This window comes from Ambystoma mexicanum, chromosome 1p, assembly GCF_040938575.1.
Source record: "Ambystoma mexicanum isolate Mex_15411 chromosome 1p, UKY_AmexF1_1, whole genome shotgun sequence".
Taxonomy (NCBI): domain Eukaryota; kingdom Metazoa; phylum Chordata; class Amphibia; order Caudata; family Ambystomatidae; genus Ambystoma; species Ambystoma mexicanum.
This window is the reverse complement of record NC_090921.1, coordinates 564429259-564441827: the sequence shown is the minus strand read 5'-3', so window position 1 is coordinate 564441827 and position 12569 is coordinate 564429259. Positions and strand designations below refer to the sequence as shown.

The 12569-nt window shown below is 47.0% G+C and overlaps 1 protein-coding gene across 2 annotated transcripts in view; it reads right to left on the bottom strand.

Moving 5' to 3' along the window:
* CSNK1G2 (casein kinase 1 gamma 2) overlaps positions 1 to 12569 on the bottom strand; it is a 335785-nt gene that overhangs the window by 83853 nt on the left and 239363 nt on the right. For both annotated transcript variants that reach the window (XM_069649504.1, XM_069649503.1), the window contains exons 5-6: positions 1318 to 1466; positions 393 to 627 (exon numbers count right to left, since the gene is read on the bottom strand). In XM_069649504.1, the coding sequence (XP_069505605.1) occupies positions 393 to 627; positions 1318 to 1466 (384 nt within the window). The remainder of the gene's footprint in view (positions 1 to 392; positions 628 to 1317; positions 1467 to 12569) is intronic.

Sequence of the window (12569 nt, the reverse complement as noted above, 5' to 3'; positions counted from 1 at the left end):
AAGTATGGTAGGTGCATGCTATGCTAGGGAGTCAAAACCACAGAATGGCACTACATTGACAATGCAATTTGAATACAGGAGAAAAAAATAAAAAGTAAAAACACAGAATGGAGATTTAAAATGCAGTCAGCGTTGTAGAGGGCTGATACAGGATGCCAACTGCTGCTAGAGGAAAGGCACAGTGGCCACTCATTTGCAGGAGGGGTTGCAAATCATAATATTGCAGAGCAAAATCAAGTTTACTGTGCTAGAAATCATTGCAATCTGAGGCGATAAAACCAATAACATTGATAGTGGTTGATACTTTTGCAACATTAATGGGGGACGCTTTCCCCGAACTCATTATTTCGAACATTAGATGACAGGAGAAGAGCCATGCAATGACACCTCACCTTTCCCAAGGTGCGTGTTTATGCTCATGTAGCGTGCAGTGCCAGTCAGGCTTTTGTGCTCTCTGTATGGGATGTGTTTTTTGGTCTCTGGGTCGATGTATTCTTTGGCCAGGCCAAAGTCGATGATGTGAATGTTATTCTGTCGCTTACTGCCAGGTCGCCCAACCAGGAAGTTTTCAGGCTTCACGTCACGGTAGATCAGGCTTTTGGTATGAACATATTCCATTCGTGTGACCTGAGGAAGTAAACAAAACTAAGGTGAAGAGTGCAGGTGCGGTATTGCCACTAGAGGGAATCATGGAAACTAAATCTGACCCCACAATCTTTCTCGGTGCAGTAGCACCTCAGGCCACATGACTGTTTTTACGTGGAGCTGGAGAACTGTCCTGCAGTCTTGCATAACTGCGAATCCTACGCCCTCATCAGGAAAGCAGTCTCTCCCTCTCTCTCGGGAGAGGCCGGGAGTTCATTGTAGGAGGACGTTGCACAGACAAAGAAATTGCAACAAACAGTTCCAAAACCAATAATGTTTAAACCGATTTTGATCTATTTTGTCGATTTTGGCTGTTCCACTTGGTTAAAGTTGCTCCCTAAGACTACGGGTGCAAATGCTTCTCATAACTTCACTAACAGTAGCAGCACTGCTAGTAAAACGGACTAATAATACTCCTAATTGGAAGTGCTGCTATGAGAGGGGACCACTCCAGTGGCGATAGTGCGAGGTATACATATCCTTTAACATCAACAACCATCGCCAGTAAGGTTACTAATGCTAGCACTTGTACTGCCATTACCATCTCAGAGTGTGAACCAGGAGAACATTTTTTTAAAGGATTGGAGGGACCAAGGGAAGAGAAGTGCAGGTTTTTCTGCTGCAATGCAGCAGAGGAAGGGCATCATCACTGATCTCGCAAAGCAGCCTTACCAACTGGATTGCGATCATGAGGACAGTTTTCAGCGTGAAAGTGCGGTCACACAGGTCGAAGAGATCTTCCAGGCTGGGCCCGAGCAGCTCCAACACCATGGCATTGTACTTCCCACAGGGACCGAAGTAGTACACTTGAGGGATTCCTTCTGTATGTGGGGGAAAAAAAGATGCTAAACTGCGTGCCCATCAACGAGAGTCAACTTTCTGACATACCACATATGCCACACTTGGTATTATGCAACCCGACAAGTGGTTACTTTAAAAAGAATGTTACCAAGAATAGGCATACAAGGGACACTATAGACAACGGTTTGCAATGTGATTAACTTTCAGACAATATAGGCAAGTAAGAATCAGTACTATGTGTTTGAAATTACAAGCAATGAATTCATACAGACTATAGAAATTCAGCATAGTCTTCGCCAAATGTCACAATGCAACCTCCCGACTTCGCTCTGCCGACTGAGGATGTCTTACTCAAAGCCCATGTGTATGTGACTCAACTGCAACAAAGAAGAGGCTTCACTGCAACCACTGCATATGTGTTCTTTGCCACTCTGTCATGTACCCGAACACCTGCTCATTCCTGTGGCCCCACACAACACTTCCGTTTTCTCAGATTAGACATTTCACTGTTGTCTGTATTGCATAAAAGGGGAAAGCTATTTAGTGGCTGAATTGGTGACCTTGAAACCTGGAGGCATGGAATCTAATCCTGGCTGGACCAAACATTGAATGATTAAGTCGCCTTTATTCTCAGCACCTTAAAATTGTAAGCACAACTAACGTGATGCAAGTGCTGCATCAACTGTACCAGGTGGTGTCCCAACTTCCCACTGATCTTGTAATCCAAGCTCCACGGAACCACACCCTCCTCCATCTTGTTCTAGGTAGATGGGGCAAAATAACAGTGAGAGTGGAATAGGTTGAATTCTTTTTATCTTAAGTAAAAACATGATGCAGGTAACTCTTTCTGTGAAAATGAGGTCTGCTAATCAGACCCTCTTTCATAACGCTCCAGGCTGAAAAACAGTGCCCAGTTATACCACTGTTGAAAATGTCCAACTGTCTTGTTTGTCAAAATGGCGACGTGTATTCCTGTCAACTGTTGGGTCCAAAGGTTAAGCCGTCATGATCTTCCTTTAATCATGGGCTATCCTGCATCTAAATAGATTATAATTTAGGGCCCCAGGATCTGGGGACAGATGACAATTCTAAATAGAAGCCATGTCTGGTTATAGATGGTGATCTCTGGGACTCCACAATTATATTTCGGAAAACCATTTCGAGTTAATTTTATTAGCGGCTTGCTTTGTCGTGCGAGACTCACTGCATGGTATAGAAGTATGAACAGTGGCATGCTAGCTACCTGTATGGCCCCAATGTCACCATTCTTTTGCACAAAGCAGTAACTGGCAGCAAAAATAAAGTCTGGAAAATCTGCAAGGTGTGAACAGATTTTTTATTTGTAATTCTTCCAAACATTTGCTCGTTTGGGGTAACGTTCTAATGCTTTAAACTTCCCTCAAGAAAAAGTGAAGTGCAATAAAAGAAAGGTTTTTGGGATGCAAAGTAAAATTGAAACTTCACATTATATAATTAAATACATATTAAACAGCTGTACATCATTTGAAAAAGTAATACATTATATACAAATCAACAAAGATATAAAAAGGTTTAACTTCTATACATCATTAATACAAGATTAACCAGAATAGTCAATCATACAGTCGACATATAAACATAACAGCTCAATAAAAATTGTAAACACAATTACCATAATTCCTTACAAGAATCACCCACTCCCAGCAACAACATATATCATCGTCCAACTATAGCATACGGCTCGCATAGAGAATACCTCATTTGAATATAGTCAGGTATACCATTACTTTTATGCGGTGCGCCCAGTAACACTTTTTAACTTATTTAATGCACACAGTTGTTCCGTGATATTAACAGAAGTTCAGCCTGAAGCCATATCTTAAATAAGGCAATATTCAATGAAATAGAGGAGCCACTAACGCATCTCTCCCCAAAATAATCTGTACCCATCCTCCTAATGGCATGGACAAATTATCTCCTCCTTTTCGATAGGCGTCTCCCGAGGCATAACTTCCTTCATACTCCTGCTACTCCTACCACCACTTCTCTGGCTCCTCTGCCACCTCCTCGTCATCCTCTCTGGCTACTTTGCCATCTCCTTCTACCTCCTCTCAGGCCCCTCCATCCCCCTTCGCAGGGCTTACCTCAAGCCTGTACCCCTCCACAGAAGTCTTTCAAAATGTGGCAACCTGCTCAATGTCGCTACTCTCAACTCTTGCTCTGCTGTCAAACACTTCTCTGACAACTAACACCTCCTTGAAGAATTTCACGTGGATGTCCCCCCCCCTCTCACCGAGACATGGTTCGCTACCAGCTTTGTCACGAGTTTCGACACTCTCCTCCCTGATTGCTACAAGATCCTCTCCAAAACAACCGTCCCGGAGGTGGAGTAGCTCCGATCTTTCTGGAGTGGGTCCCTGCTTCTGTCATTCTACACAGGCATACTCCTCCTTTGAAGACAGTCATGTGTGTGTGTGTCCCTCCCCCTCGACCCCTCCCTTCCTCCCCCTCTTCTCGGAGACCTCAAAATCTACCTGGATGCGTCCAATCCCTCCTTGGGGCTCTTCTGGAGCCTCTGCAACACTTTCCATTCTACCCTCTGGTCCGACACTGTGCTGAGCACACCTTGCATGTTCACTCATCTCCTCCCCTCGAAACCTCTTGCCACTCCTCTCGTGGTCTGACCACTTTCTGCTCTCTTCGCGCCTGCCCCCCCCCCCCCCCCCCCAGCGCAGGCAAAGCCGACCCCAGCACTGCCACCTACTTTCTTGGTCATTTGGCCCATGAAGGGTGTGTTAAAGGAGGCCTTTGCTGCCTCTTTCTCTGCTCCTCCTATGCCTGCGGCTGACTCGCACTGATACAGCCCTCTCTAACCTACATCTTTCCATCTCCAACATTCTGGACGTCCTTCCTCAGTCACGAGAATCCACCTGAAGCCTGCCTCCAAGTGCAATTGTTGGTATGACTCCAACCTCGCCACCCTGAAACGCGAGTGTAAATTGGTTGAGAGGAAGTGGAGGGCATCGGGCGCATCCTCTGACAAACTGGCCTGCCGCCTGCTCCAACGGCAATACAGACTCAGTCCTGTCCAAGAAAAGAGCCCACATCCGAGCCTGTGTCTCTGCGGCCTCCAACATGACCAAACTCTTTAAAATCTGAAAGGAGCTGGCCAATCATTCTGCAGTCTCCACCTCTTCTGTTCCCTCCCAGGCCCTCTGTACAGCTCTAGCTTTTCACTTCACCACTAAAACTCATGACATCCCCGTCCCCTCTACCTCTTGCCCCCCCACACTCCGCTGGCAACCTCTCCTTCTCCTCTTTCTCTCCGACCACACTTGACAAGGTTTCTAGACAAGTCTGATCTATGAAAGCGTTGTCCAAGCAGGTTTTTCCATGCTCCTCCCGAACCAACACGAACCACATTGACACCCTCGCTCCAGCCTTGCCGATTTCTGCAATCACTCTTGCCAATGTAACTTTCCCCTCTCCCCCTAAAGCACTCCCTTATACACCCCCTCCTGAAAAAGCCTTTTGCCAATCCTTCCTGTCCGGCAAACTATTGTCCAATGTCCACCACTCCTTTCCAGGGCAAACTGCTGGAAAAGCTGGCCATCTCCCAGCTTACTCTCCACACCAAATCTGTTGGTTGCCTCCATGACCATCAGTCTGGCTTCAGAGCAGTCAGAGGCACGGAAACTGCTCTCCTAAACACCCATGAAGATCTGCTCACAATCTCGATTCTAGCCTTCCTTCTGTCGGCCACCTCCTCCTTGATCTTTCCTGCTTTTGACACAGTCCATCATGCCACCCTGATCAATTGTCTCAGTGAGAACCCAGGCATCACGGATCAGGCCCCGGCATGGTTGACATCCTTGACCGACCCTCCTAGGTCCAACTTGGGGTCAGGGTCTCTCGGTCGGGGTGTCTCTCTCTCGCTCTAACCTCTCACCCTGGCTCGTCAATGTCTACTTGGCCCCTTTGGCCCACCTCATCTCTACCTTCTCCAACTTTCCATGTTATGTGGTTGACATTCGGCTCTCTTTCAGGCTCCACCCAGCCTCCTCTCTTGCCCATTCCTGACTGTATCCATGATACAGGAGTGGTGCGCCTCTAACGATCTCTGCCTTAATGCCAATAAGACTGAGATCCTGGTCAGTGGGACCCCTGCTCCTGCTTTGCCTCTCACTCTGGCTGTCCTCCTTGGGCCATTTTCCTTCTACTTCTTGTGAGGTAAAAAACCTTGGGATCATCTTCGACTCCACTCTCTCCTCACATCACAGATCGTGCCAAGAAGGCCCACTACCAGCTGCACCTCCTCAGAGGTATTTTCTTTTCTCACTTTCCCCCAGATGCTCATGGTCTCCAGAGCCCTGGTTTTCTTTAGGCTGGACTACTGCAACAGCCTCTTGCTCAATATGCCTTACTCTACTCTCTGCCCTTTGCGTCTAATCCAGAACAAGACTGCAAGACTTATCCTTGGCCTCAAGCCCTGGGCCTTATCTCTCCACTGGCTCCCCGTGGCTGCAAGGATCAAGTTCAAGACCCCTGCATCGTCCACAAGGCTTTATGGGGCCTGGGTCCGAACTACAAACTCTCTTCCTAAACACCTTCCTTCTCGAGCCCTTTGCTCAGCCACCTCCAACTCTGATAGTTGACGCTTCTCCAGGCAGAGAGTGCGGGGTACATCTCTCTTTTCTGCAGGTGCCTCCCTCTGGAATGGTCTCCCTGTCCCTCCCAATCTTGAGCCAGACCACCTGAGGTTCTGGAAGCAACTCAAGACCTTCCCTTTTGCTTCCACTTTCTCCCCTGTTGATCTACCAGTCTGCTGCACTGACTGGTTGCCTGGCTATCCTCCTCCGAATCTCACTGGGCAACAGGCCTACCACTCACTTAGGGGCTGTATCTGGAACCCTACAGTCCCCTTCCTCCTTGCACTTAACCAGAGCCGCGCTGCCCTGGCTGCACTTAAAGCAATGTTGTCCTGTTGCACTCCCCCCCTCACTCCCATGTACTGCACGATCTGAATGAAAAGGCCTAGTAAGATCATTTGTTTTGTCCTTCCCTTGTAGCGCCTAGAAACACTTTTGTACAGGTGAGTTCTAAATGACTCCTCATATCTTGTAGCTCGCATCTAGCCCGTATAACAGCCGGAATATGGCATGCTTACACACCGATTACACCTACGAGCGTGTAACCGGCAGACTGATCAGCAATGTTTTTGGATCAATCTCATCAGTGAAGAAGCACGTGCCTTCTTTCCAGCCACTTAAAGGGGGTGACTTGGCACTGTACTCTTCAATAACATAACACAAAATGTTATACGATGTCACCCTCTCTACAATACCCACGTCAAAATGCATATTCCAACTTTTATATTTGTTCCTGTCAATGATCATGTATTTACTTTTATCAAAGTTGATCACCATTCCATTTTCTTCAGCATAAGCAAATAACTCCTGCTCAGATCTCTTAAGTGTTCCTGAAGTACAGGCAATCAAGACTAGGCCGTTCACATTAGAGCCATCTCACAGAGTGGCTACCAATCATAGGAGGTAGAGAGTCAACTTTAAGTCTCTGAGGGGAAAGTCAGCCAGGTACAAGTTAAATAGCATGGACGTCAAAACATACCCCTGCTTCAAACCCAATGGGATGCTAAGAATTACAGTGCAGTACCCCATGCTATACAAATGTACTCCCACGCTAGTATTTTCATGCAACAGCTGTATAAAGTACAAAGGTTCTGAGTCTATATTCCAATGAATCAATTTATAGCAAAGCAACCCTCTCCTAACAGTATGAAATGCCGACCAAATCCTTTGCGGAATCCAGTTTGATAGTCACTGAATATCTACCCACTGCTGCAAAGAACAAAGCAAAAGAATAGCAAATACCTTGCTCTTTACATCCAGCATAGACAGAAGGTGGTAGTTCTTTGGATCATACCCGCTAAGCTTCTTATGAATGGGTATGGGAATTACTCTGCGCCACTAATCTGGAATTTTCCCCTCTATAATCACTATTGAAGAGAGCAGCGAGTATTTCAGATGAGATTTGTGTCACTCGCTAGTGTAATATTTGCGAGCCATTCAGGTTCTGGTGCTTTAGACTTAAGGTGTTTAAATCTGCCATAAAACCTGTTCTTGAGCAATAATTAACTGATTACCAGGTGCTCTACCAAGTTTTTTTTCAGACAATTTTTAAATCCTCTACTTGACGACCATATTTGTACGATAAACCGTGTCCATTTAGTTATCCCTAAGGGGTTGATCATAAATCGATCTTTACTGCCTTTAACCTGTTGAAGTATCTTCCAAATAAATTTAGTACCACCCCTACATAGCTCCATGAAAAAAACATTGCCATTTAGCACTGCCATTAGACCACCTCTTCCACTTCTCCCAGTTGTCATTTATTTTGACAAGCCCCTACAGAATCACTGCCCATGGGAAACGCAGTTGTTAGGGAGCATATGAGAGGAGAGTAAAGCGAACGGAAGGGAGTTCAAAACCCAGCTTCCTAACCAGAGTGCAAAAACCGTGAGAAACATCAACCCCTGAACCACCGTTTACCAGTCCGAGCAACAAGGTGCTTTAACATTTTTCAGCCAGAAACGGGTTGCTCTCCATGCAAGTAGCGCATTTGAATAGACCGTGAATGTGGGGTGCGTAAACTCCAAAATTGGACTGCGACCTACAGGCAGAAGGAGCACACATAGTCAGCAGTAGAGGTAGGGAATGCCACTGCTAGCCCCAGAACACTTTAAACTGGAAAATAAACAAACAATGGCACAGGTAACTGGAGATCCAGGTGAGTGAGAGAGTGAGAGAGTGAGAGAGTGAGAGAGTGAGAGAGAGAGAGAGAGAGAGAGAGAGAGAGAGACACTGCAGACGAGGCATTCGAAAGAAGAGTAGGCCTCCGTAGGGATGACAGAGGCAGGAATCCACTCAGGGAAGATCAGTGCTACACCCCCTCCGGATCAGTTGGACCTGGGCGCGGAGAGGATCTTGTAGCCATCAGGGAGGAGAGTGTCAAAGTTCATGACAGAGCTGGCCGTGAACCATGTCTCTGAGACCAAGGACATCTAGGTCAAGTTCTTCCAGGAGGCGGATGAGCAAGAGTGAAGAGTGGCAATATGGAGAAGGCTGCCGTCCTTGAGACTTCCGGGAGGGGTACAAGTCAGAGGTGTGGAAGAAGCGCGAGGGGGGGGCAGAAGAGTAAGGAGGAGAGGGCAAGGCAGCCAAGGAGGAGACAGCAGTGGAGGGGAGAGAGGGGACAGCAGGAGAAGGAAGGAAATTGATGAGGTGCGGTAAGCGTCTATCAAAGAGGAGAAGGTTGGCCCGAGGTCCTTGGACCAAGACGGTACATTCAGGTAAACATTAATGATGACCTTAATGACGAACCCTCCTGTCCGGCCAACTATCTCCATCACTCCCTTCCTGGGCAAGCTCCTGGAGAAACTGGCCATCTCCCAGCTTAATCTCCATGCTGAATCAATTGGTTGTCTTCATGACCATCAGTCTGGCTTCAGAGCTGCCAGAAGCACGGAAACTGCTCTCCTGAACATCCGTGAAGACCTGCTCTCCAACCTTGATTCTAACATTCCGTGTGTTCTCATTTTGCTCGATCTCTCTTCTGCCTTTGATATGCCATCCTGCTCAACTGTCTCTATGATAACCTGGGTATCACTGATCAGGCTCTGGTGTGGCTGACCTCTTTCCTCTCCAATCGACCCTCCCAGGTCCAATTGGGGTCCTTCCTCTCTGACATCTTCTCTAACTGTGGTGTCCCCCAGGGATCTAACACCTCTCCCTGGCTTTTCAACCAATATCTGGCACTCCTTGCCCACCGCATCGCCGCTCTCTGCCCCAACTTTCAGTGCTTTGCGGATGATACCCAGCTAATTTTCAGGCTACCCTCGTCCTCCTCCTCTCCTTCACTTATCTCTGACTGTCTGTCTGCTATCCAGGAATGGTGTGCCGCCAATGACCTCTGCCTTAATGCCAGTAAGACCGAGATTCTGCTCATCGGCACACCCACTCCCTCCTTCCCTGCAGCTCTCTGGCCGGCCTCTCTTGGCCCTCTTCCTGCAAGGCAAAAAACCTCTGGGTCATCTTCGACTCCACACTCTCCATCTCTCCTCACATACTGACGTCTCTAAGAAGTCACACTACCAGCTGCACCTCCTCAGAGGTATTCTTCCTTTCCTCTCCTTCCCCCAGAAGCTCACTGTCTCCAGAGCCCTGGTTCTCTCTAAGCTGGACTACTGCAACAGCCTCTATCTAAATCTTCCTGCCTCTACTCTCCGCCCTCTGCAACTCATCCAGAACAGGACTGCAAGACTTGTCCTTGCCTCAAGCCCAGGGACCGTATCTCTCTAGGACTGAAATCTCTGCACTGGCTTCCAGTGGCTGCGAGGATTAAGTTCAAAACCCTCTGCATTGTCCACAAGGCCTTCTGGGGTCTGGGGCCAAAATACCTTCAACTCTCTCTTCCTAAATATCTTCCCTCGAGCTCTTCACTCATCCGCCTCCAACTCCCTCAGGGTCAGCAGCGTTATTCCATGAACAGGGGAGGAGGGGAGAGAATCAGGGCAGCACACCTGTGTTGGCCAAGCAAGAAAGCACATTTTTTTGCATGGGCCAGTTTAAAAAAGGGCTTGGTAGAAGCCAGCTAGGGGGACAGGTTAGACTATGAAGACTGCTGAGAGAACCTGTCACCGAGAAAGTAAGCACAACCATTTTGGAAAGCTGAGCAGGGCATACTGCCACCAAGATTCCATTAAATTAACACTGAAAATTGGGATTTCAACCACATGTTTTAATTTAGGTCCCCTATAGGTCAAAACTATTGCATTGGACTACAGCTAGGAGGGAGATGAGATCTGAAGAGGTACACAGCTTGTGAGTGTTGCTTGGTTATGTACCCATTGTTACGAACCTAGCAAGGTTGTCACTACTTCACTGGGGGAAATCTTCCCTCATGTGGCCAGTGAAAGGCCGAAGCTAACGGACTCTGAGCCTGGCGGTCTGTGGGAGGACCACATGTGGGAGGAACACAGGAGGGAAGACAACCCTTGGGGAGGCGGCGTAGACTTGCTAGGTCAAGGCAAGCCGTTACCCTGTTTTTCACCTCTGGTAAAACCCACTTCCTTCCCCATTCCTGTATGGCATACTGTAGTGTGGGTGTAGAACCCATCACCAACAGTATTTACATTCACCATTGTTAGATAACACAGATGAGGCAGAGACTGGAATAACCACTAGAACCGGAATGCAAACGCTGCGCTATAGTTGTTGGAAAAAGTTAACAGGTGCCAGGACATTTAAAAACACCACTACTGGAGAAAAAGACTCATTTCTCCCGACGGTGGTCGGAACACCGAAGAAATCTGCAAGCAGAGGGTTTGCTGCGCATGTGCCCTGGACAGCAGGAGGCAACAGGTGGAGGAGGCAAAGCGAGAACCGGAGAGCAGACGGAACGCCCTCCCAGCCAGCCAGCAAGCCACTGCAAGAACCGTGAAACGCGAAGGCTGCCGAAGCAGCAGACGCAAACCGGTGAGCCCATAGAGCGAGATTGGGACACCGGGGAGCTTCACTGCAGATGCTGTGTACCGCTGATGAACCTGGTAAGCCCAAACAAGGGAGCTCGGACACCAAGGTGATTGAGCAAAGACTGCGACGAATGAAGAGGGGCCACTGACCCAATATATGAAAAGTATAATTAAAGAATATGGGAACTGCATAAAAGGAGCAGGTGATTACTGATTAGAAATGAGAGTCTGGGACCCGCACCCAAATACTGAACCAAGAAAACCCTGGCAGGAGAGTAAACCGGGCATACAGTGTCTGGGACTCGCACCAAATCAAGATTGCCGAACTTGGAAAAGAGGGAAAGCAGTTCCCTCAAATGTGTGGCATCTAGGGGAAGGGAGTCTCCCTCCCCTTTTGCAGGTGAATTCTGTGCACTGTGGAAAAGCCAGGAAACCTCAGTGGAAGAATCAAAGGTTGTGAATTGTGGAACTGTCAAAAAGCTACGAAGATTCTGGGGCACAGGCATACTCATTGAGCCTGCGAATTGTGAAACTGAAAATCTCAAGGGAAGGGTCATACCACCTTAAGATTATGGAATGGTATAAGTAGATCAAGAGAGAAAACGTATATCTTGAGTTGATGAATTGTGTAAACTGGAGGAAACTGTGGAATATGGTAATGTGAAAGTGAAGAACAATGAAAACATAAATCCAGGGGAAGGGAAGACCCACTTTAACCGGTAGAACTTTGTTGGTTTCTTTTACACTTTGGAACTTTATGTTGAAACTCTGGAAAAGAGCTGCAGGTGATCAGCTAAAAGACATTCTCCCCTCCACGTTATATTGAGTTTAGTGTGCGAGGGTCAGATTAGGATTTTGGGCACAGGACGGAGAACTTGTTTTGGATATTCTGACACGGCCGTTCCTTTTGTTGAGACAAGGAAACACCTCCCAGAATTATTGATAGGTTGACTTCCCCAAACCTCCCTTTAATTTTATCAATAAAGGTCTTTAAAAATCACTGTAATGCCACTGTCTGAGTCTTGCTCCCTTACACCATCCACTGACTGCCCATGGCCATGCTAATCACTATGACAATTCCAACAAACTTCCGACTCCGGCCAGCCCAAAACACACCCTCCTAGCATTGTCTGCCAGTGTTAGTACTAATATACTAAGAATTAATGACAAGTGCAGTTGTAAATGTGTTACTAGTGTAATAAACACGTCTTACCAAGTGTGCCTTCAGCCAGCCAGTTGATTTATAAGCAGAACGCATGTCCCTGCACTGAAGTCCCCTTTAAACAAACATAGCTAAGCCAACAGTGTTTGCCAGGTACTATCATAACAAGAATAAAAACTAACAATGTAAACCTGAATTTCAAAACGACAATCAAGATTCCAAACATACTTTAGGAAGATGAAGATGTAGAGTAAGAATTACAACCATGATACAAATTTGATACTAAATATCACAATGGTGCCCAATTTATGGACACTCCATCCCCTGCACACCATACAGCTGTAAAAAACAGCTCACAAAAATTCAAATATAGTTTTTATCACTTATTCGCAAAAATGATTTTCAACAGGACGTCTGGGGATGTTCAGGGGA